We start from the raw sequence: 27,614 nt of genomic DNA, 5'->3' as shown, positions 1-27,614 counted from the left end.
GTATCCAATTCTGTATCTTTGCAGCCATCTTGGTTTTGAGCCGGTTTGTTTGTCTCCGGTTGTCTGCCCGTATGTGTTGTTTGTCCCTCAGTATCATTTACCTCCTTGTGTTATCCCACTCTCCCTGTCTCAGTCCTGTGTTAGTATTCTGTTACCAGTGTGAACACTTACCTGTCCGCTACACCATCCAGCAGCTGCCAGACAAAGTAAGTCTTCCCTGTCACCTTGTAGAGTCACTCAGGGACCGTCAGTTAGGTTCCTGATAGTGGGTTCGCTCTTATCAGGGCGCTTTATCTGCTTCAGGCAGGGCCTTAGCCCGCAGGGACGTCGCAGGGTGAGTTCCCCACCACTTACCTAGTCTGACAGCTAGCACCAAGGACATATCTTAATGTTATATGCATGCGAATCCCATCCTGTGTGATACTGTCTGCTGAGCCGTGTATCTAATCCCATCCTGTGTGATACTGACTGCTGAGCTGTGTATCTAATCCTATCCTGTGTGATACTGACTGCTGAGCTGTGTATCTAATCCTATCCTGTGTGATACTGTTTGCTGATCTGTGTATATAATCCTATCCTGTATGATACTGACTGCTGAGCTGTGTATCTAATCCTATTCTATGTGATACTGACTGCTGAGCTGTGTATCTAATCCTATCCTGTATGATACTGTCTGCTGAGCTGTGTATCTAATCCTATCCTGTGTGATACTGACTGCTGAGCTGTGTATCTAATCCTATCCTGTGTGATACTGTTTGCTGATCTGTGTATATAATCCTATCCTGTATGATACTGTCTGCTGAGCTGTGTATCTAATTTTACACAGGAATCACAGGAACGCAGGAATAACAGGAGCTTTCACTTCAGGGGAGTTTGAAGATCCGGCAAGGGTAACAAGAAGAGGCTGGAATTTAAATCAGACCAGCGCAAGTTATTGGCGCACTGCCCTTTAAATCTTAGCGAGCCCTAGGTGACGCACGCGCCGAGCCGCGGGAGCTTCAGAAGACGCCGCTGGAGCCGAGGGAGGTAAGTGAGTCCGGCCGCCGGAGCACGGAGAGGCACGGGTGCGCCCGCGATCCGAGGCAGGGATCGCGGGAGCACCTGTGACAGTAACCCCGATTCGGCCTCCCCCTCTTCTTTTTGGTCCCAAGAAATCTCTGGAGGAGAGTCCAATCCAAAATGTTCTCTTCGGGCTCCCAAGATCTCTCCTCAGGCCCAAAACCCTTCCAGTCTACAAGAAAGAACCGCTTACCCCTTACGATCTTCATGTCCAGAACCTCCTTAACTTCATAGACATCTGGGGAATCCGCCTCAGGAGCAGGACGAGGGGGTTGCTGGGAGAAGTGGTTCAGGACGACTGGCTTCAGGAGGGAGACATTGAAGGAGTTCGGGATGCGCATAGATGGAGGGAGGCGGAGCTTGTAGGCCACTTGATTGATGCGCTTGATTACCAAGTTTGTAGCTGGGTATCTTAAGCCGAACGTATTTGGAGGACAACCATACTTTATCACCAGGAGAGAAGACAGGAGGAACTCAACGTTTCTTATCAGCCTGGATCTTGGTACGGTCCGTAGCTCGTACAAGAGACTGGCGGGTCTCGTCCCAAATAGACTTGAGGTCCTGCACCAATTCCTCTACCGCAGGGACATTGGAGGAAGAAGACAACGGGAGAAGCGGGGACAAGGAATACATCCATAGACCACAAAGAACAGAGCAGAGCCGGTAGACCCAGAGTCCAGGGAATTGTAGGAGAACTCAGCCCAAGGTAGCAGGTCAGCCCAGTTGTCCTGACAGGCTAAAACGAAGTGACTTCAGACTTCAGATGGTAGGCAGAGGAAAAATCAAGGTTGACCTGCAGTTAATTACATAAGGAACGCAGAATTTTGATACAAACTAGACTGGCAAGCTGTGGAGAAGACGGAAGACCTGGAAGGGGAATAAAATGAGACATCTTTGAAAACTGGTCCGTCACCACCCAGATGACAGTACTGCCCTAGGAGACAGGCAGATCGGTGACAAAGTCCATTGCCACATGGGACCACGGGCAGTAACAGTCCAGCTGGTTTAAGACGGGAGGCTTTGTTGCGGGCACAGGAGGAGCAGGATCCCACAAACTCCCAAACATCTTTGACCTGGTCTGGCCACCAGTAATAGCGGGAGATGAGGGCCATGGTGCGATGCACCTCAGGATGCCCAGCCACTCGAGAAGAATGTCCCCAAGATAAAATCCTCTTCCGGAGAGCAGGTCTTACATAAGTCTTGCCGGGAGGTAGCTGCCGAAGATCCACTGGAGCTGCAACAACAAGCTGGTCCGGAGAAATTAGTTGAGGAGCTAGTTCTTCTCCGACAACATCTGAAGCCCGGGACAGGGCATCAGCCTTGACATTCTTGTCCGCCGGATGAAAATGGATCAGCAGGTCGAAACGGGAAAAGAACAAAGACCACCGGGCTTGCCTGGGATTCAGGCGCTGGGCTGTCTGGAGGTATAACAAATTTTTGTGGTCAGTGTACACACTCACGGGATGGAGAGCACCTTCCAGAAGATACTGCCATTCTTCTGGCGCAAGCTTGATGGCCAACAGCTCTCTGTCTTCAATCAAATAATTTATTTCAGCTGGGGAAAAGGTCTTGGAAAAGAAGCTGCATGTGGAAGTTCGGCCCTTAGGCCCTTTCTGGGAGAGCACCGCTCTAGCTCCTACGGAGGGAGCATCCACCTCAAGATAAAAAGGCTTGTTGGTATCAGGCCTAGAGAGGACTGGTGCCGAGGCAAATGCGGACATCAACTTGGAGAAGGCCTCTTCAGCTGTAGGAGACCAGGCACGTGGATTGGCACCCTTCTTAGTGAGTGCCACGATGGGAGCCACGACAGTGGGAAATGAACTGTCGATAATAATTCTCAAACCCCAGGAACCTCTGTATGGCTCAGAGACCTTCTGGGAGTGGCCACTGAAGAACAGCAGACAGTTTTGCGGGAACCATCTGAAGGCCTCTATCGGAAATTATGTAACCAAGGAATGGAAGACTGTGCTGGTGAAACTGGCATTTCTCCAGTTTGGCGTACAGACGGTTGGCAAGACGTCGACCAAGAACTTGACGTACGTGTGTCTGATGGGATTCAAAGTCTGGAGAGTATACCAAAATGTTGTCCAAGTAGACCACGAAGATGTATAGAGAAGATCCCGGAAAATGTCATTCAAAAATTCTTGAAAAACGGCAGGGGCGTTACACAGTCCAAAAGGCATTTCTAAATATTCAAAATGTCCGTCACGAGTATTAAACGCCGTCTTCCACTCGTCACCTTTGCAGATCCGGATGAGATTGTATGCACCTCGAAGATCCATCTTGGAGAAGACCCTAGAATCGCGTAGTCAATCAAAATGTTCCCTAATCAACGTCAGAGGGTAGCGATTTTTAACTGTGATCTTGTTCAGCCCTCGATAGTCTATTCAGGGACGTAAAGAGCCGTCCTTCTTGGTGACAAAGAAAAAACCTGCACCAGCCGTGGAGGAGGATTTACATATGAAACCCCTCTGCAGGTTCTCCTTGATGTATTCAGACATGGCAGCCATCTCTGGAACCGAAAGCGAATAAACTCAAACTCTGGGAGGAGTGGTGCCAGGCAGGAAATACACAGGGCAATCATAGGGACAATGTGGTGGCAAGGTCTCCGCTCGTTTCTTAGGACAAACGTCAGAAAAGTCCCGGGAACAAGCTAGCAGACCCTCCAGGGGCCACCATACATCGGGATTGGCATTCAGGACTCCAACGCAGGATCTCACCAGTCTTCCAATTGTAACCGGGGCATGTAGCTGGAGCCAAGGGAGACCCAGAAGAAGAGCTGATGTGGAGCGAGGCAGGACATAGAAGACCAAATTTTCTTGATGTAGGGCTCCAACCTGAAGTCAGACCGGATCGGAAAGAAGCTGTCCGCTTACAGAGGAAATTACGAGGGGAGACTTGAGGGGGACCACCGGAATGTGATGCCGGGAAACGAGAGCGGCATCCACAAAGTTCCCCTCCAAACCGTAAACCAGGAATGCTGAGACCTGTCACGTCTCACGCCAGGAATCGTAGGAGCTGGCACACAGGAACGGAGGACCGCAGGAATGGACTGGCACACAGGAACGGAGGACCACTGGAACGGACTGGCACACAGGAACGGAGGACCACTGGAACGGACTGGCACACAGGAACGGAGGACCACTGGAACGGACTGGCACACAGGAACGGAGGACCACAGGAATGGACTGGCACACAGGAATGGAGGACCACTGGAACGGACTGGCACACAGGAACGGAGGACCACAGGAATGGACTGGCACACAGGAACGGAGGACCACTGGAACGGACTGGCACACAGGAATCACAGGGACGCAGGAATAACAGGAGCTTTCTCTTCAGGGGAGATTGAAGATCCGGCAAGAACAATAGGAAGGGGCTGGAATTTAAATCAGACCAGCGCTATTATTGGCGCACTGGCCCTTTAAATCTTAGCGAGCCGCGCAGGAGCTGTAGAGGACGCCACTGGAGCCGGGGGGAGGTAAGTGAGGCCGGCCACCGGACCACGAAGAGGCACGGATGTGCCCGCGATCCGAGACAGGGATCGAGGGAGCACCCGTGACAGTTGTGTATCTAATCCTATCCTGTGTGATACTGTCTTCTGAGCTGTGTATCTAATCTTATCATGTGTGATACTATCTGCTGAGCTGTGTATCTAATCCTCTCCTGTGTGATACTGTCTGCAGAGCTGTGTATCTAATCCAATCCTGTGTGATAGTGTCTGCTGAGCTGTGTATCTAATCCTATCCTGTGTGATACAGTCTGCTGAGCTGTGTATCTAATCCTATCCTGTGTGATACTGACTGCTGAGCTGTGTATCTAATCCTATCCTGTGTCATACTGTCTGCTGAGCTGTGTATCTCATCCCATCCTGTGTGATACTGTCTGCTGAGCTGTGTATCTAATCCTATCCTGTGTGATACTGACTGCTGAGCTGTGTATCTAATCCTCTCCTGTGTGATTCTGTCTGCAGAGCTGTGTATCTAATCCAATCCTGTGTGATAGTGTCTGCTGAGCTGTGTATCTAATCCTCTCCTGTGTGATACTGACTGCTGAGCTGTGTATCTAATCCTATCCTGTGTGATACTGTCTGCTGCGCTGCGTATCTAATCCTATCCTGTGTGATACTGACTGCTGAGCTGTGTATCTAATCCTATCCTGTGTGATACTGTCTGCAGAGCTGTGTATCTAATCCTATCCTGTGTGATACAGTCTGCTGAGCTGTGTATCTAATCCTATCCTGTATGATACTGTCTGCTGAGCTGTGTATCTAATCCTATCCTGTGTGATACTGTCTGCTGAGCTGTGTATCTAATCCTCTCCTGTGTGATACTGACTGCTGAGCTGTGTATCTAATCCTATCCTGTGTGATACAGACTGCTGAGCGGTGTATCTAATCCTATCCTGTGTGATACTCTCTGCTGAGCCGTGTTCTAATCCTATCCTGTGTGATACTGTCTGCTGAGCTGTGTATCTAATCCTCTCCTGTGTGATACAGTCTGCTGAGCTGTGTATCTAATCCTCTCCTGTGTGATACTGTCTGCTGAGCTGTGTATCTAATCCTATCCTGTGTAATACAGTCTGCTGAGCTGTGTATCTAATCCTCTCCTGTGTGATACTGTCTGCTGAGCTGTGTATCTAATCCTATCCTGTGTGATACCGCTGAGCCGTGTATCTAATCCTCTCCTGTGTGATACCGCTGAGCTGTGTATCTAATCCTCTCCTGTGTGATACCGCTGAGCTGCATATCTCTATATCTATGACCTGCAGCACATGGCAGCCTCGGCTCTGGTGCTCGTGTGTGCGGTGCTGTGTGTGTGATGCAGGGGGCGGTGCTGTGTGATGCAGGGGGCGGTGCTGTGTGATGCAGGGGGCGGTGCTGTGTGATGCAGGGGGCGGGGCTGGAGGAGGAGGATGATGATGATGGTGACGCTGCGTCTCTTGATGTCAGGTCGGGGGAGGAACTTCCTGCTTCCTCTCCAGCAGATCTCTAGGGGTCTATATTTTCGGGCCTGGGCTCTGCTGTGGGGGTGTCTGGGGGTGCAGCTGTGGTGCATGGGATTAGGGGGGCCCCCCGGCTGCCATAGTCAGATTGTGTTAGTCGGGCGTCAGCCCCCCGGCCCGGCTCCTCATGATCTGCTCGGTGACAGCTGGAGACCGGCTGAGCCTCTCGTCCTCCCGGAGAGACCTGGAGAAGCCGCTGGAGGGAGACGCAGCGCAGGTACGAGACCACTAATCATCCTTCATATAGCACCAACATAGACCGCAGCGCAGGTACGAGACCGCTAGCCGCTGGGGGGAGCGCAGCTAATCATCCTTCATATAGCACCAACATAGACCGCAGCGCAGGTACGAGACCGCCAGCCGCTGGGGGGAGCGCAGCTAATCATCCTTCATATAGCACCAACATAGACCGCAGCGCAGGTACGAGACCGCTAATCATCCTTCATATAGCACCAACATAGACCGCAGTGCAGGTACGAGACCGCCAGCCGCTGGGGGGTGTGCAGCTAATCCTTCATATAGCACCAACATAGACCGCAGTGCAGGTACGAGACCACCAGCCGCTGGGGGGTGCGCAGCTAATCCTTCATATAGCACCAACATAGACCGCAGTGCAGGTACGAGACCGCCAGCCGCTGGGGGGAGCACAGCTAATCATCCTTCATATAGCACCAACATAGACCGCAGTGCAGGTACGAGACCACCAGCCGCTGGGGGGTGCGCAGCTAATCCTTCATATAGCACCAACATAGACCGCAGTGCAGGTACGAGACCGCCAGCCGCTGGGGGGAGCGCAGCTAATCATCCTTCATATAGCACCAACATAGACCGCAGCGCAGGTACGAGACCGCCAGCCGCTGGGGGGTGTGCAGCTAATCCTTCATATAGCACCAACATAGACCGCAGTGCAGGTACGAGACCACCAGCCGCTGGGGGGTGCGCAGCTAATCCTTCATATAGCACCAACATAGACCGCAGCGCAGGTACGAGACCGCTAGCCGCTGGGGGGAGCGCAGCTAATCATCCTTCATATAGCACCAACATAGACCGCAGCGCAGGTACGAGACCGCCAGCCGCTGGGGGGAGCGCAGCTAATCATCCTTCATATAGCACCAACATAGACCGCAGCGCAGGTACGAGACCGCTAATCATCCTTCATATAGCACCAACATAGACCGCAGTGCAGGTACGAGACCGCCAGCCGCTGGGGGGTGTGCAGCTAATCCTTCATATAGCACCAACATAGACCGCAGTGCAGGTACGAGACCACCAGCCGCTGGGGGGTGCGCAGCTAATCCTTCATATAGCACCAACATAGACCGCAGTGCAGGTACGAGACCGCCAGCCGCTGGGGGGAGCACAGCTAATCATCCTTCATATAGCACCAACATAGACCGCAGTGCAGGTACGAGACCACCAGCCGCTGGGGGGTGCGCAGCTAATCCTTCATATAGCACCAACATAGACCGCAGTGCAGGTACGAGACCGCCAGCCGCTGGGGGGAGCGCAGCTAATCATCCTTCATATAGCACCAACATAGACCGCAGCGCAGGTACGAGACCGCCAGCCGCTGGGGGGTGTGCAGCTAATCCTTCATATAGCACCAACATAGACCGCAGTGCAGGTACGAGACCACCAGCCGCTGGGGGGTGCGCAGCTAATCCTTCATATAGCACCAACATAGACCGCAGCGCAGGTACGGGACCGCCAGCCGCTGAGGGGAGCGCAGCTAATCATCCTTCATATAGCACCAACATAGACCGCAGCGCAGGTACGAGACCGCCAGCCGCTGGGGGGAGCACAGCTAATCATCCTTCATATAGCACCAACATAGACCGCAGTGCAGGTACGAGACCACCAGCCGCTGGGGGGTGCGCAGCTAATCCTTCATATAGCACCAACATAGACCGCAGTGCAGGTACGAGACCGCCAGCCGCTGGGGGGAGCACAGCTAATCATCCTTCATATAGCACCAACATAGACCGCAGCGCAGGTACGAGACCGCCAGCCGCTGGGGGGTGTGCAGCTAATCCTTCATATAGCACCAACATAGACCGCAGCGCAGGTACGAGACCGCCAGCCGCTGGGGGCAGCGCAGCTAATCATCCTTCATATAGCACCAACATAGACCGCAGTGCAGGTACGAGACCACCAGCCGCTGGGGGGTGCGCAGCTAATCCTTCATATAGCACCAACATAGACCGCAGCGCAGGTACGGGACCGCCAGCCGCTGAGGGGAGCGCAGCTAATCATCCTTCATATAGCACCAACATAGACCGCAGCGCAGGTACGAGACCGCCAGCCGCTGGGGGGTGCGCAGCTAATCATCCTTCATATAGCACCAACATAGACCGCAGCGCAGGTACGAGACCGCCAGCCGCTGGGGGGAGCGCAGCTAATCATCCTTCATATAGCACCAACATAGACCGCAGCGCAGGTACGAGACCGCTAATCATCCTTCATATAGCACCAACATAGACCGCAGTGCAGGTACGAGACCGCCAGCCGCTGGGGGGTGCGCAGCTAATCCTTCATATAGCACCAACATAGACCGCAGCGCAGGTACGGGACCGCCAGCCGCTGAGGGGAGCGCAGCTAATCATCCTTCATATAGCACCAACATAGACCGCAGCGCAGGTACGAGACCGCCAGCCGCTGGGGGGTGCGCAGCTAATCATCCTTCATATAGCACCAACATAGACCGCAGCGCAGGTACGAGACCGCCAGCCGCTGGGGGGAGCGCAGCTAATCATCCTTCATATAGCACCAACATAGACCGCAGCGCAGGTACGAGACCGCTAATCATCCTTCATATAGCACCAACATAGACCGCAGTGCAGGTACGAGACCGCCAGCCGCTGGGGGGTGCGCAGCTAATCCTTCATATAGCACCAACATAGACCGCAGCGCAGGTACGGGACCGCCAGCCGCTGAGGGGAGCGCAGCTAATCATCCTTCATATAGCACCAACATAGACCGCAGCGCAGGTACGAGACCGCCAGCCGCTGGGGGGTGCGCAGCTAATCATCCTTCATATAGCACCAACATAGACCGCAGCGCAGGTACGAGACCGCCAGCCGCTGGGGGGAGCGCAGCTAATCATCCTTCATATAGCACCAACATAGACCGCAGCGCAGGTACGAGACCGCTAATCATCCTTCATATAGCACCAACATAGACCGCAGCGCAGGTACGAGACCGCTAATCATCCTTCATATAGCACCAACATAGACCGCAGCGCAGGTACGAGACCGCCAGCCGCTGGGGGGAGCGCAGCTAATCATCCTTCATATAGCACCAACATAGACCGCAGCGCAGGTACGAGACCGCCAGCCGCTGGGGGGAGCGCAGCTAATCATCCTTCATATAGCACCAACATAGACCGCAGCGCATGTATGAGACCGCCAGCCGCTGGGGGGAGCGCAGCTAATCATCCTTCATATAGCACCAACATAGACCGCAGAGCAGGTACGAGACCGCCAGCCGCTGGGGGGAGCGCAGCTAATCATCCTTCATATAGCACCAACATAGACCGCAGCGCAGGTACGAGACCGCCAGCCGCTGGGGGGTGTGCAGCTAATCATACTTCATATAGCACCAACATAGACCGCAGCGCAGGTACGAGACCGCTAAATATCCTTCATATAGCACCAACATAGACCGCAGTGCAGGTACGAGACTGCCAGCCGCTGGGGGGAGCGCAGCTAATCATCCTTCATATAGCACCAACATAAACCGCAGCGCAGGTACGAAACCGCCAGCCTCTAGGGGGGAGCGCAGCTAATCGTCCTTCATATAGCACCAACATAGACCGCAGCGGAGGTACAAGACCGCCAGCCGCTGGGGGGTGTGCAGCTAATCATACTTCATATAGCACCAACATAGACCGCAGCGCAGGTACGAGACCGCTAAATATCCTTCATATAGCACCAACATAGACCGCAGCGCAGGTACGAGACCGCCAGCCGCTGGGGGGAGCGCAGCTAATCATCCTTCATATAGCACCAACATAGACCGCAGCGCAGGTACAAGACCGCCAGCTGCTGGGGGGAGCACAGCTAATCATCCTTCATATAGCACCAACATAGACCGCAGCGCAGGTACGAGACCGCCAGCCGCTGGGGGGAGCGCAGCTAATCATCCTTCATATAGCACCAACATAGACCGCAGCGCAGGTACGAGACCGCCAGCCGCTGGGGGGAGAGCAGCTAATCATCCTTCATATAGCAACAACATAGACTGCAGCGCAGGTACGAGACCGCCAGCCGCTGGGGGGAGCGCAGCTAATCATCCTTCATATAGCACCAACATAGACCGCAGCGCAGGTACGAGAGCGCCAGCCGCTGGGGGCAGCGCAGCTAATCATCCTACATATAGCACCAACATAGACCGCAGTGCAGGCACGAGACCGCCAGCCGCTGGGGGGAGCGCAGCAATCATCCTTCATATAGCACCAACATAGACCGCAGCGCAGGTACGAGACCGCCAGCCGCTGGGGGGAGCGCAGCTAATCATACTTCATATAGCATCAACATAGACCGCAGCGCAGGTACGAGACCGCCAGCCGCTGGGGGCAGCGCAGCTAATCATCCTTCATATAGCACCAACATAGACCGCAGCGCAGGAGCTGTCACATCCGCAGCCTCTGTGTGTACAGCACCAGACTTCGGGGCGCTGTACACATATCACATACTGATGTACATACGTGTAAGATCCGTGTGGTAACAGAACCGACGCATCTCACCTCACCGGATCAGGGAATGTCAAGTGTCACAAAATAAATAACCCCCACAGGTCCGTACAGTAGCAGAGACCCCCGGGCACCCTAGTTATACTAAAATGACCAAGGACCAGGAGATCCTGCACTGCTGATATTTAGGATTCATTGTAACTAATTATTATCAGTCATTTACATATCAGAACTTCAGTCGGGTATACAGCTCCCCTGCAAAGCTATGTGATCAGAGAGTGAGAAGTATCACGCTGCATGTGATGCGTTACCCCAGATTAGTGATAATATCCATGACTACATACAGATTATACACCACCACTAGGGGGAGATCACTACATACAGATTATACACCACCACTAGGGGGAGATCACTACATACACATTATACACCACCACTAGGGGGAGATCACTACATACACATTATACACCACCACTAGGGGGAGATCACTACATACAGATTATACACCACCACTAGGAGGAGATTACTACATACAGATTATACACCACCACTAGGAGGAGATCACTACATACAGATTATACACCACCACTAGGAGGAGATCACTACATACAGATTATACACCACCACTAGGAGGAGATCACTACATACAGATTATACACCACCACTAGGGGGAGATCACTACATACAGATTATACACCACCACTAGGGGGAGATCACTACATACACATTATACACCACCACTAGGGGGAGATCACTACATACACATTATACACCACCACTAGGGGGAGATCACTACATACACATTATACACCACCACTAGGAGGAGATCACTACATACAGATTATACACCACCACTAGGGGGAGATCACTACATACAGATTATACACCACCACTAGGAGGAGATCACTACATACACATTATACACCACCACTAGGAGGAGATCACTACATACACATTATACACCACCACTAGGAGGAGATCACTACATACACATTATACACCACCACTAGGAGGAGATCACTACATACACATTATACACCACCACTAGGAGGAGATCACTACATACAGATTATACACCACCACTAGGGGGAGATCACTACATACAGATTATACACCACCACTAGGGGGAGCTCACTACATACAGATTATACACCACCACTAGGGGGAGCTCACTACATACACATTATACACCACCACTAGGAGGAGATCACTACATACACATTATACACCACCACTAGGAGGAGCTCACTACATACAGATTATACACCACCACTAGGAGGAGATCACTACATACACATTATTCACCACCACTAGGGGGAGATCACTACATACAGATTATACACCACCACTAGGGGGAGATCACTACATACACATTATACACCACCACTAGGGGGAGATCACTACATACACATTATACACCACCACTAGGAGGAGATCACTACATACAGATTATACACCACCACTAGGGGGAGATCACTACATACAGATTATACACCACCACTAGGAGGAGATCACTACATACAGATTATACACCACCACTAGGGGGAGCTCACTACATACACATTATACACCACCACTAGGAGGAGATCACTACATACACATTATACACCACCACTAGGAGGAGATCACTACATACACATTATACACCACCACTAGGAGGAGATCACTACATACACATTATACACCACCACTAGGGGGAGATCACTACATACACATTATACACCACCACTAGGGGGAGATCACTACATACACATTATACACCACCACTAGGAGGAGATCACTACATACAGATTATACACCACCACTAGGAGGAGATCACTACATACACATTATACACCACCACTAGGAGGAGATCACTACATACAGGTTATACACCACCACTAGGGGGAGATCACTACATACACATTATACACCACCACTAGGGGGAGCTCACTACATACAGATTATACACCACCACTAGGGGGAGCTCACTACATACAGATTATACACCACCACTAGGAGGAGATTACTACATACAGATTATACACCACCACTAGGAGGAGATCACTACATACAGATTATACACCACCACTAGGAGGAGATCACTACATACAGATTATACACCACCACTAGGAGGAGATCACTACATACAGATTATACACCACCACTAGGGGGAGATCACTACATACAGATTATACACCACCACTAGGGGGAGATCACTACATACAGATTATACACCACCACTAGGGGGAGCTCACTACATACACATTATACACCACCACTAGGAGGAGATCACTACATATAGATTATACACCACCACTAGGGGGAGATCACTACATACACATTATACACCACCACTAGGGGGAGATCACTACATACAGATTATACACCACCACTAGGAGGAGATCACTACATACAGATTATACACCACCACTAGGGGGAGATCACTACATACAGATTATACACCACCACTAGGGGGAGATCACTACATACAGATTATACACCACCACTAGGAGGAGATCACTACATACAGATTATACACCACCACTAGGGGGAACTCACTACATACAGATTATAAACCACCACTAGGGGGAGCTCACTACATACAGATTATACACCACCACTAGGAGGAGATCACTACATACACATTATACACCACCACTAGGGGGAGATCACTACATACAGATTATATATCACCACTAGGAGGAGATCACTACATACAGATTATACACCACCACTAGGAGGAGATCACTACATACAGATTATACACCACCACTAGGGGGAGATCACTACATACAGATTATACACCACCACTAGGAGGAGATCACTACATACAGATTATACACCACCACTAGGAGGAGATCACTACATACAGATTATACACCACCACTAGGAGAAGATCACTACATACAGATTATACACCACCACTAGGAGGAGATCACTACATACAGATTATACACCACCACTAGGGGGGGATCACTACATACACATTATTCACCACCACTAGGAGGAGCTCACTACATACAGATTATACACCACCACTAGGGGGAGATCACTACATACAGATTATACACCACCACTAGGAGGAGATCACTACATACAGATTATACACCACCACTAGGAGGAGATCACTACATACAGATTATACACCACCACTAGGGGGAGATCACTACATACACATTATACACCACCACTAGGGGGAGATCACTACATACAGATTATACACCACCACTAGGAGATCACTACATACAGATTATACACCACCACTAGGGGGAGATCACTACATACAGATTATACACCACCACTAGGGGGAGATCACTACATACAGATTATACACCACCACTAGGGGGAGATCACTACATACAGATTATACACCACCACTAGGAGGAGATCACTACATACAGATTATACACCACCACTAGGGGGAACTCACTACATACAGATTATAAACCACCACTAGGGGGAGCTCACTACATACAGATTATACACCACCACTAGGAGGAGATCACTACATACACATTATACACCACCACTAGGGGGAGATCACTACATACAGATTATATATCACCACTAGGAGGAGATCACTACATACAGATTATACACCACCACTAGGAGGAGATCACTACATACAGATTATACACCACCACTAGGGGGAGATCACTACATACAGATTATACACCACCACTAGGAGGAGATCACTACATACAGATTATACACCACCACTAGGAGGAGATCACTACATACAGATTATACACCACCACTAGGAGGAGATCACTACATACACATTATACACCACCACTAGGAGGAGATCACTACATACACATTATACACCACCACTAGGGGGAGATCACTACATACACATTATACACCACCACTAGGGGGAGATCACTACATACAGATTATACACCGCCACTAGGGGGAGATCACTACATACAGATTATACACCACCACTAGGGGGAGATCACTACATACACATTATACCCCACCACTAGGAGGAGATCACTACATACACATTATACACCACCACTAGGAGGAGATCACTACATACAGATTATACACCACCACTAGGAGGAGATCACTACATACAGATTATACACCACCACTAGGGGGAGATCACTACATACAGATTATACACCACCACTAGGGGGAGATCACTACATACAGATTATACACCACCACTAGGGGGAGATCACTACATACACATTATACACCACCACTAGGAGGAGATCACTACATACAGATTATACACCACCACTAGGGGGAGATCACTACATACAGATTATACACCACCACTAGGGGGAGATCACTACATACACATTATACCCCACCACTAGGAGGAGATCACTACATACAGATTATACACCACCACTAGGGGGAGATCACTACATACACATTATACATCACCACTAGGGGGAGATCACTACATACAGATTATACACCACCACTAGGGGGAGATCACTACATACAGATTATACACCACCACTAGGAGGAGATCACTACATACACATTATACACCACCACTAGGGGGAGATCACTACATACAGATTATACACCACCACTAGGAGGAGATCACTGCATACACATTATACACCACCACTAGGGGGAGATCACTACATACAGATTATACACCACCACTAGGAGGAGATCACTACATACAGATTATACACCACCACTAGGGGGAGATCACTACATACAGATTATACACCACCACTAGGGGGAGATCACTACATACACATTATACACCACCACTAGGAGGAGATCACTACATACACATTATACACCACCACTAGGAGGAGATCACTACATACACATTATACACCACCACTAGGGGGAGATCACTACATACAGATTATACACCACCACTAGGAGGAGATCACTACATACAGATTATACACCACCACTAGGGGGAGATCACTACATACAGATTATACACCACCACTAGGGGGAGATCACTACATACAGATTATACACCACCACTAGGGGGAGCTCACTACATACACATTATACACCACCACTAGGAGGAGATCACTACATACAGATTATACACCACCACTAGGGGGAGATCACTACATACAGATTATACACCACCACTAGGGGGAGATCACTACATACAGATTATACACTAGTAGTGAATGAACTTCCTTACATATTAGTTGCTGTAGATTCTGGATAACGGACTCTTGGATGATCCATCTTTCCTCTTCTTCCAGGTCCCGGTCACCTTCGATGATGTGGCTGCATATTTTTCTGAAGATGAATGGAAGGACCTGGAGGAATGTCAGAAGGAGCTGTACAAGGATATGATGAAGGAGAACTATGAGGCCCTCATCTCCTTAGGTAAATACAATTACACAGGGGGGGGTGTATATCGGCTCATATGTCAGTTTCCCCCTCGACATTATGCCAAGTGGGTGGGGCCTCAGACTGGTGCATTTGCTATAGTAGAATACTACTCACACGTCTGGAGCTGGAGCCTCTTAGTATATTGTCATGTCTGGGGAATGATGAAGCCAATCATCGCCTCCCTAGTGTTATAATTTGCATATTATTGCATCGTCCTGGTAATTTCACCACTTCTGATGATTTGCTTCTATGTTTCTGCAGAAGATACATCGGTGAATGAGAAAGACAAGACGAAGTACAATGACAAGCTGGAGAGTGTTGACCCGTCTCCGGTGCTGGATCAGTCTGCATCGTGTCCAGAGATTGAGGACGTCCTTGGAGGTGACCCCACAGCCAGCAGATCTCAGCAGCGTCAGCCAGGAAACCAACCAGAAAACTCCTCCCCGTATGCAGAAAGCTTCAGCCCCGGCACCTCGCAGCCCGACTCCATGAAAGATGAGGGAGAGAAGCTCTACCAGTGCACCGAGTGTGGCAAGAACTTCCGGAAGCGGGACAGTCTGAAGCGGCACCAGCAGACGCACACCGGGGAGCGCCCCTACAACTGCATCGAGTGTGGGAAGAGTTTCATCCAGAAGCAGCACTTGGTGACCCATCTGAGGACGCACACGGGGGAGAGACCCTACAAATGTGATGAGTGCGGGAAAAGCCTGAGCACCAACGAGCGCCTGAAGATCCACCAGAGAATTCACACGGGGGAAAGACCATACAAGTGCGGGGATTGTGGGAAAAGCTTCCGAGCTCACCGGGTCCTCAAGGTCCACCAGCAAACACACACAGGGGAGAGGATCCATAAGTGCGAGGACTGTGGGAAGAGGTTTAGGCACAAGCAGACTCTCCTGGCTCACCAGAGGAGCCACTCGGGTGAGACCACCTATAGTTGTAACGAGTGTGGGGAGAGTTTCCGCACCTTCAAGCACCTTAAGTTCCACCAGAAGCAGCACCGTGGTGAGAAGCCACATGAGTGTGAGGACTGTGGGAAGGGCTTCAGGAAGCGGGAACATCTGAGGCGCCATCAGCAGATCCATACTGGTGAGCGCCCTTTCTCTTGTGAGGAATGCGGCAAGGGATTTATACAAAAACATCACCTTGTGCGACACCAGAGAACTCACACGGGTGAGAGACCCTTCACTGTGGTAATAGTGGAAGAGTTCCCCTATAACAACTCCTCCACCGGCACATGTCGAGGTAGTCCACATATCTGCAGCGAGTGTGGCAAGAGCTTCACCACGTACGAGCATCTGAAGAGGCACAACCGGATACACACCGGGGAGCGGCCCAACAAGTGCAACGACTGCGGCAGGACCTTCAAGTCTCAAAAACAGCTCAAGGCACATAAAAAAGCACAGGACGAGGAGACCGGACTCTGTAGAGACGAAGACAGTGAGAACAGCGAGAGCCAGAGGGTGGGACCCAGCGAGAAACCCTTTGAATGTGGTGAATGCGGCAAAACGTTCCGATTCCTGAAGCACTTGAAGTTCCACCTCCACACTCACACCGGGGAGAGACCCTTCAAATGTGAGTCGTGCCAGAAGACCTTCCGGAAGCGCGACTGCCTGAAGAGACATCAGCAGATACACACGGGGGAGAGACCATTCACCTGCACAGACTGCGGGAAGGGCTTCATCCAGAAGCAGCACTTAGTGAGGCACCAACGAACGCACACCGGGGAGCGACCCTATATCTGCAGTGAATGTGGGAAGACCTTCAGCACCTGTGAGCACCTTAAAATTCATGGTCGCACCCACACAGGGGAGAAACCCTACAAGTGCAATGACTGTGGGCAAAGCTTCCGCAAGAGAGAGTACCTCAAATGCCACCAGCAGACCCACACAGGAGAAAGACCCTTCACCTGCTCCGAGTGTGGGAAGAGCTTCATCCAGAAGCATCATCTCATCGCCCACCTACGGACCCACACCGGGGAAAGGCCCTACCAGTGCAACGACTGCGGCAAGACCTTCAGGCACAAGCAGAACCTCACCACACATCAGAAGACCCATGGGATTGGTCTGTAGGATGGACATGTGGACCAGTATCTCCTGCTCTCTGTATTACCCCGTCCTCCTAGTCATGGCCATACTCCATACTCGGTAATAGGACTATAATGACCAGTCGCCGTAGACTTTGGGTTCTTCCACTTCTATAGGTCGGGTTCTTGCTTCTTACATGTGGAGAACAGTTTTTGGTCCCTTTTCCATGAATGAAGCTTGAAGGGACAAGCATCGTGCCAAGCGGGACTAAGGCGTCTCCGACCACCGGTATTATCAGACTTTGCTTTGTTACAGACCCGTGCCGATCCCGACCCCCATGGATCACCACCCCTTTAACCAGGGCTGTCTCTTTCAGTATAAATCGGTCGACTCCAAGGTTGTTTTGTGGACATGGGGATGGCACTCGCCACCTTACTGAACGGATGCACTTCTGCTGTCTGGGGCATGGTATTACGCGGACGCACATGAGCACAGGCGCCTGGGTCACACCGCTCCCTTAGTTCCCGATCGCAGGACGTCAGGACAGGCAGAGGATCATGGGATACCGATCCTCAGCCTCGGGGGGAGTTGCGGCTGACCTTGTGCGACCCGCCATATAACATGTTACATTGTCCGCTGGGTATGTGCAGACCCCAGACCGAACCAATATTTTTATAATATAAAGCGCAGTATTTACTATACGTCTCCTCTTCATTGCTCCTTGTAATCTCTGGTCAGGGCATGCTGGGAGATGTAGTCCTTACTCCAGCCTGATACTTACATGGCTCCAACATCATAGATAAGGTCCTGACACAGGTCCATCAAGTGCAACCTATAATCATACAGTGGTAATCCAGAGGAATGTCCCAAACCATGTGATATTATTACACTGCAGACATCCCGGCCCCTCCTGACCCTGTACCATGTATCATCCATAACATGTGATATTATTACACTGCAGACATCCCGGCCCCTCCTGACCCTGTACCATGTATCATCCATAACATGTGATATTATCACACTGCAGACACCCCGGCCCCTCCTGACCCTGTACCATGTATCATCCATAACATGTGATATTATTACACTGCAGACATCCTGCCCCCTCCTGACCCTGTACCATGTATCATCCATAACATGTGATATTATTACACTGCAGACATCCCGGCCCCTCCTGACCCTGTACCATGTATCATCCATAACATGTGATATTATTACACTGCAGACATCCCGGGCCCCTCCTGACCCTGTACCATGTATCATCCATAACATGTGATATTATTACACTGCAGACATCCCGGGCCCCTCCTGACCCTGTACCATGTATCATCCATAATATGTAATATTATTACACTGCAGACATCCCGGCCCCTCCTGACCCTGTACCATGTATCATCCATAACATGTGATATTATTACACTGCAGACATCCCGGGCCCCTCCTGACCCTGTACCATGTATCATCCATAATATGTAATATTATTACACTGCAGACATCCCGGCCCCTCCTGACCCTGTACCATGTATCATCCATAACATGTGATATTATTACACTGCAGACATCCCGGCCCCTCCTGACCCTGTACCATGTATCATCAATAACATGTGATATTATTACACTGCAGACATCCCGGCCCCTCCTGACCCTGTACCATGTATCATCAATAACATGTGATATTATTACACTGCAGACATCCCGGCCCCTCCTGACCCTGTACCATGTATCATCCATAACATGTGATATTATTACACTGCAGACATCCCGGCCCCTCCTGACCCTGTACCATGTATCATCAATAACATGTGATATTATTACACTGCAGACATCCCGGCCCCTCCTGACCCTGTACCATGTATCATCCATAACATGTGATATTATTACACTGCAGAAATCCCGGCCCCTCCTGACCCTGTACCATGTATCATCCATAACATGTGATATTATAACACTGCAGACATCCCGGCCCCTCCTGACCCTGTACCATGTATCATCCCTAACATGTGATATTATTACACTGCAGACATCCCAGCCCCTCCTGACCCTGTACCATGTATCATCCATAACATGTGATATTATTACACTGCAGACATCCCGGCCCCTCCTGACCCTGTACCATGTATCATCCATAACATGTGATATTATTACACTGCAGACATCCCGGCCCCTCCTGACCCTGTACCATGTATCATCCATAACATGTGATATTATTACACTGCAGACATACCAGCCCCTCCTGACCCTGTACCATGTATCATCCATAACATGTGATATTATTACACTGCAGACATCCCAACCCCTCCTGACCCTGTACCATGTATCATCCATAACCTGTAATATTTTTACACTGCAGACACCCCGGCCCCTCCTGACCCTGTACCATGTATCATCCATAACATGTGATATTATTACACTGCAGACATCCCGGCCCCTCCTGACCCTGTACCATGTATCATCATAGTATCATAGTATCATAGTATATAAGGCTGGAAGGAGACGCAAGTCCATCAAGTCCAACCTTCAAGAATTAAATAAATGTTTTATCCCCATAACCCGTGATATTTTTTCTCTCCAGAAAGTCATCCAGGCTTCTCTTGAACATGTACATAGAGTCGGCCATAACAACCTCCTGCGGCAGAGAGTTCCACAGTCTCACTGCTCTTACAGTAAAGAACCTTTGTCTATGGTGATGGTAAAATCGCCTCTCCTCTAGGTGTAGAGGATGCCCCCTTGTCCTGGTCACAGGCCTAGGTATAAAAAGATCTTTGGAGAGATCCTTGTACTGTCCGTTCAGGTATTTGTACATTGTAATGAGGTCTCCCCTCAGTCGTCTTTTTTCTAAACTGAATAATCCCAAATTTTGTAATCTGTCAGTGTATTCTAATCCCCCCATTCCCCTAATAATCCTGGTTGCTCTCCTCTGCACCCGTTCCAGCTCTATTATATCCTTTTTATACACTGGTGCCCAAAACTGTACACAATATTCCATGTGTGGTCTGACCAGGGATTTGTATAAGGGCAAAACTATGTCTTTATCATGAGAATCTATTCCTCTCTTGATACATCCCATTATTTTATTTGCTTTAGCAGCAGCCGCCTGGCTCTGGTCACTAAAATTAAGTTTACCATCCACCAATACGCCCAAGTCCTTTTCAGCTTCAGTTTTACTAAGTAATTGACCGTTTAGAACATAATTATACTTTTTGTTTCCATGGCCCAAGTGCATAACTTTACATTTATCTACATTAAACCTCATCAACCATTTCTCTGCCCATCCCTCAAGCTTCCACAAATCCCTCTGTAATGCTAATCTATCGACCTCAGTATTTATTACTTTACACAGCTTAGTATCATCTGCAAATATTGAAACTTGACTGTGTAAACCCACTACAAGGTCATTAATAAAAATATTAAAAAGAAGTGGCCCCAATACTGACCCCTGTGGCACTCCACTGGTAACATCAACCCAATCTGAGAATGTGCCATTAATGACCACCCTCTGTTTTCTATCACTAAGCCAATTACTTACCCAGATACACAGATTTTCTCCTATTCCCAGCAGTCTCATTTTATATACCAACCTTTTATGTGGCACGGTGTCAAATGCCTTTGAGAAGTCCAGATATACAACATCCACAGCGTCCCCCAGATCCAGTCTTGAACTTACCTCCTCGTAGAAACCAATCAGATTAGTCTGACAGGACCGATCTCTCATAAACCCATGCTGACGCTGGGTTATAAGGTTGTGCACAGTGAGATACTCCAGGATAGCATCTCTAATAAACCCCTCAAATATTTTCCCCACCACAGCAGTTAGACTTACGGGTCTGTAGTTTCCAGGATCGCTATTTGATCCTTTTTTGTATATTGGTACCACATTTGCTATGCGCCATTCCTGTGGAATGTAACCAGTCCTCAGTGAATCTTCAAATATTAAAAATAACGGTCTGTCTATCACCGTACATAATTCATGCAGAACCCGGGGGTGTACGCCATCTGGCCCCGGTGATTTATCTATCTTAGTGGTTGCGAGGCGGCGCCGTACCTCTTCCGGGGTTAAACTGTTGACATTATAAAAAGAATTTACATTATTCCTCATTGTGTCTCCACCAGGGGATTTTCCTGGGTAAAGACAGTTGAGAAGGCGACATTCAGTAGATTGGCCCTTTCCTCATCTCCTTCCACCATGACCCCCATAACATGTGATATCATTACACTGCAGACATCCCGGCCCCTCCTGACCCTGTACCATGTATCATCCATAACGTGATATTATTACACTGCAGACATCCCGGCCCCTCCTGACCCTGTACCATGTATCATCCATAACATGTGATATTATTACACTGCAGACATCCCGGCCCCTCCTGAACCTGTACCATGTATCATCCATAACATGTGATATTATTACACTGCAGACATCCCAGCCCCTCCTGACCCTGTACCATGTATCATCCATAACATGTGATATTATTACACTGCAGACATCCCGGCCCCTCCTGACCCTGTACCATGTATCACCCATAACATGTGATATTATTACACTGCAGACATCCCGGCCCCTCCTGACCCTGTACCATGTATCATCCATAACAGGTGATATTATTACACTGCAGACATCCTGGCCCCTCCTGACCCTCTACCATGTATCATCCATAACATGTAATATTATTACACTGCAGACATCCCGGCCCCTCCTGACCCTGTACCATGTATCATTAATGACATGTGATATTATTACACTGCAGACATCCCAGCCCCTCCTGACCCTGCACCATGAATCATCCATAACATGTGATATTATTACACTGCAGACATCCCGGCCCCTCCTGACCCTGTACCATGTATCATCCATAACGTGATATTATTACACTGCAGACATCCCGGCCCCTCCTGACCCTGTACCATGTATCATCCATAACATGTGATATTATTACACTGCAGACATCCCGGCCCCTCCTGAACCTGTACCATGTATCATCCATAACATGTGATATTATTACACTGCAGACATCCCAGCCCCTCCTGACCCTGTACCATGTATCATCCATAACATGTGATATTATTACACTGCAGACATCCCGGCCCCTCCTGACCCTGTACCATGTATCACCCATAACATGTGATATTATTACACTGCAGACATCCCGGCCCCTCCTGACCCTGTACCATGTATCATCCATAACAGGTGATATTATTACACTGCAGACATCCTGGCCCCTCCTGACCCTCTACCATGTATCATCCATAACATGTAATATTATTACACTGCAGACATCCCGGCCCCTCCTGACCCTGTACCATGTATCATTAATGACATGTGATATTATTACACTGCAGACATCCCAGCCCCTCCTGACCCTGCACCATGAATCATCCATAACATGTGATATTATTACACTGCAGACATCCCGGCCCCTCCTGACCCTGTACCATGTATCATCCATAACATGTGATATTATTACACTGCAGACATCTCGGTCCCTCCTAACCCTGTACCATGTATCATCCATAACATGTAATATTATTACACTGCAGACATCCCGGCCCTCCTGACCCTGTACCATGTATCATCCATAACATGTGATATTATTACACTGCAGACATCCCAGCCCCTCCTGACCCTGTACCATGTATCATCCATAACATGTGATATTATTACACTGCAGACATCCCAGCTCCTCCTGACCCTGTACCATGTATCATCCATAACATGTGATATTATTACACTGTAGACATCCCGGCCCCTCCTGACCCTGTACCATGTATCATCCATAACATGTGATATTATTACACTGCAGACATCCTGGCCCCTCCTGACCCTGTACCATGTATCATCCATAACATGTAATATTATTACACTGCAGACATCCAGGTCCCTCCTGACCCTGTACCATGTATCATCCATAACATGGGATATTATTACACTGCAGACATCCAAGCCCCTCCTGACCCTGTACCATGTATCATCCATAACATGTGATATTATTACACTGCAGACATCCCGGCCCCTCCTGACCCTGTACCATGTATCATCCATAACATGTGATATTATTACACTGCAGACATCCCGGCCCCTCCTGACCCTGTACCATGTATCATTAATGACATGTGATATTATTACACTGCAGACATCCCAGCCCCTCCTGACCCTGCACCATGAATCATCCATAACATGTGATATTATTACACTGCAGACATCCCGGCCCCTCCTGAACCTGTACCATGTATCATCCATAACATGTGATATTATTACACTGCAGACATCCCAGCCCCTCCTGACCCTGTACCATGTATCATCCATAACATGTGATATTATTACACTGCAGACATCCCGGCCCCTCCTGACCCTGTACCATGTATCACCCATAACAGGTGATATTATTACACTGCAGACATCCTGGCCCCTCCTGACCCTCTACCATGTATCATCCATAACATGTAATATTATTACACTGCAGACATCCCGGCCCCTCCTGACCCTGTACCATGTATCATTAATGACATGTGATATTATTACACTGCAGACATCCCAGCCCCTCCTGACCCTGCACCATGAATCATCCATAACATGTGATATTATTACACTGCAGACATCCCGGCCCCTCCTGACCCTGTACCATGTATCATCCATAACATGTGATATTATTACACTGCAGACATCTCGGTCCCTCCTAACCCTGTACCATGTATCATCCATAACATGTAATATTATTACACTGCAGACATCCCGGCCCTCCTGACCCTGTACCATGTATCATCCATAACATGTGATATTATTACACTGCAGACATCCCAGCCCCTCCTGACCCTGTACCATGTATCATCCATAACATGTGATATTATTACACTGCAGACATCCCAGCTCCTCCTGACCCTGTACCATGTATCATCCATAACATGTGATATTATTACACTGTAGACATCCCGGCCCCTCCTGACCCTGTACCATGTATCATCCATAACATGTGATATTATTACACTGCAGACATCCTGGCCCCTCCTGACCCTGTACCATGTATCATCCATAACATGTAATATTATTACACTGCAGACATCCAGGTCCCTCCTGACCCTGTACCATGTATCATCCATAACATGGGATATTATTACACTGCAGACATCCAAGCCCCTCCTGACCCTGTACCATGTATCATCCATAACATGTGATATTATTACACTGCAGACATCCCGGCCCCTCCTGACCCTGTACCATGTATCATCCATAACATGTGATATTATTACACTGCAGACATCCCGGCCCCTCCTGACCCTGTACCATGTATCATTAATGACATGTGATATTATTACACTGCAGACATCCCAGCCCCTCCTGACCCTGCACCATGAATCATCCATAACATGTGATATTATTACACTGCAGACATCCCGGCCCCTCCTGACCCTGTACCATGTATCATCCATAACATGTGATATTATTACACTGCAGACATCCCAGCCCCTCCTGACCCTGTACCATGTATCATCCATAACATGTGATATTATTACACTGCAGACATCCCGGCCCCTCCTGACCCTGTACCATGTATCACCCATAACAGGTGATATTATTACACTGCAGACATCCTGGCCCCTCCTGACCCTCTACCATGTATCATCCATAACATGTAATATTATTACACTGCAGACATCCCGGCCCCTCCTGACCCTGTACCATGTATCATTAATGACATGTGATATTATTACACTGCAGACATCCCAGCCCCTCCTGACCCTGCACCATGAATCATCCATAACATGTGATATTATTACACTGCAGACATCCCGGCCCCTCCTGACCCTGTACCATGTATCATCCATAACATGTGATATTATTACACTGCAGACATCTCGGTCCCTCCTAACCCTGTACCATGTATCATCCATAACATGTAATATTATTACACTGCAGACATCCCGGCCCTCCTGACCCTGTACCATGTATCATCCATAACATGTGATATTATTACACTGCAGACATCCCAGCCCCTCCTGACCCTGTACCATGTATCATCCATAACATGTGATATTATTACACTGCAGACATCCCAGCTCCTCCTGACCCTGTACCATGTATCATCCATAACATGTGATATTATTACACTGTAGACATCCCGGCCCCTCCTGACCCTGTACCATGTATCATCCATAACATGTGATATTATTACACTGCAGACATCCTGGCCCCTCCTGACCCTGTACCATGTATCATCCATAACATGTAATATTATTACACTGCAGACATCCAGGTCCCTCCTGACCCTGTACCATGTATCATCCATAACATGGGATATTATTACACTGCAGACATCCAAGCCCCTCCTGACCCTGTACCATGTATCATCCATAACATGTGATATTATTACACTGCAGACATCCCGGCCCCTCCTGACCCTGTACCATGTATCATCCATAACATGTGATATTATTACACTGCAGACATCCCGGCCCCTCCTGACCCTGTACCATGTATCATTAATGACATGTGATATTATTACACTGCAGACATCCCAGCCCCTCCTGACCCTGCACCATGAATCATCCATAACATGTGATATTATTACACTGCAGACATCCCGGCCCCTCCTGACCCTGTACCATGTATCATCCATAACATGTGATATTATTACACTGCAGACATCTCGGTCCCTCCTAACCCTGTACCATGTATCATCCATAACATGTAATATTATTACACTGCAGACATCCTGGCCCTCCTGACCCTGTACCATGTATCATCCATAACATGTGATATTATTACACTGCAGACATCCCAGCCCCTCCTGACCCTGTACCATGTATCATCCATAACATGTGATATTATTACACTGCAGACATCCCAGCTCCTCCTGACCCTGTACCATGTATCATCCATAACATGTGATATTATTACACTGTAGACATCCCGGCCCCTCCTGACCCTGTACCATGTATCATCCATAACATGTGATATTATTACACTGCAGACATCCTGGCCCCTCCTGACCCTGTACCATGTATCATCCATAACATGTAATATTATTACACTGCAGACATCCAGGTCCCTCCTGACCCTGTACCATGTATCATCCATAACATGTGATATTATTACACTGCAGACATCCAAGCCCCTCCTGACCCTGTACCATGTATCATCCATAACATGTGATATTATTACACTGCAGACATCCCGGCCCCTCCTGACCCTGTACCATGTATCATCCATAACATGTGATATTATTACACTGCAGACATCCCGGCCCCTCCTCACCCTGTACCATGTATCACCCATAACATGTGATATTATTACACTGCCGACAAACCGGCCCCTCCTGACCCTGTACCATGTATCATCCATAACATGTAATATTATTACACTGCAGACATCCCGGCCCCTCCTGACCCTGTACCATGTATCATCCATAACATGTGATATTATTACACTGCACACATCCCGGCCCCTCCTGACCCTGTACCATGTATCATCCATAACATGTGATATTATAACACTGCAGACATCCCGGCCCCTCCTGACC

At 49.1% G+C, this 27,614-nt stretch overlaps 1 protein-coding gene across 1 annotated transcript; it reads left to right on the top strand.

Moving 5' to 3' along the window:
- The first annotated feature begins 5,970 nt into the window (after nt 1-5,970).
- LOC140133844 (uncharacterized) lies at nt 5,971-18,799 on the top strand. The gene is made up of 3 exons (XM_072154485.1): nt 5,971-6,280; nt 15,943-16,069; nt 16,337-18,799. Exons 1-3 carry the CDS (start codon nt 6,191-6,193, stop codon nt 18,145-18,147), a joined length of 2,028 nt encoding a protein of 675 aa, XP_072010586.1. The 5' UTR covers nt 5,971-6,190; the 3' UTR covers nt 18,148-18,799.
- The last annotated feature ends 8,815 nt before the right edge of the window (nt 18,800-27,614 follow it).

This window comes from Engystomops pustulosus, chromosome 5, assembly GCF_040894005.1.
Source record: "Engystomops pustulosus chromosome 5, aEngPut4.maternal, whole genome shotgun sequence".
Classification (NCBI taxonomy): Eukaryota; Metazoa; Chordata; class Amphibia; order Anura; family Leptodactylidae; genus Engystomops; species Engystomops pustulosus.
Note: the sequence above shows the minus strand (reverse complement) of the source record. Positions and strands in the feature narration are given on the sequence as shown.

What these genes read in the sequence shown, in the direction of transcription:
- LOC140133844 (XM_072154485.1), top strand. Translation starts at nt 6,191, where the DNA reads ATGATCTGCTCGGTGACAGCTGGAGACCGGCTGAGCCTCTCGTCCTCC. An exon ending in TGGAGGGAGACGCAGCGCAG is followed by an intron (nt 6,281 to 15,942) that starts GTACGAGACCAC and finishes CTCTTCTTCCAG; the next exon opens with GTCCCGGTCACCTTCGATGA. An exon ending in TGAGGCCCTCATCTCCTTAG is followed by an intron (nt 16,070 to 16,336) that starts GTAAATACAATT and finishes ATGTTTCTGCAG; the next exon opens with AAGATACATCGGTGAATGAG.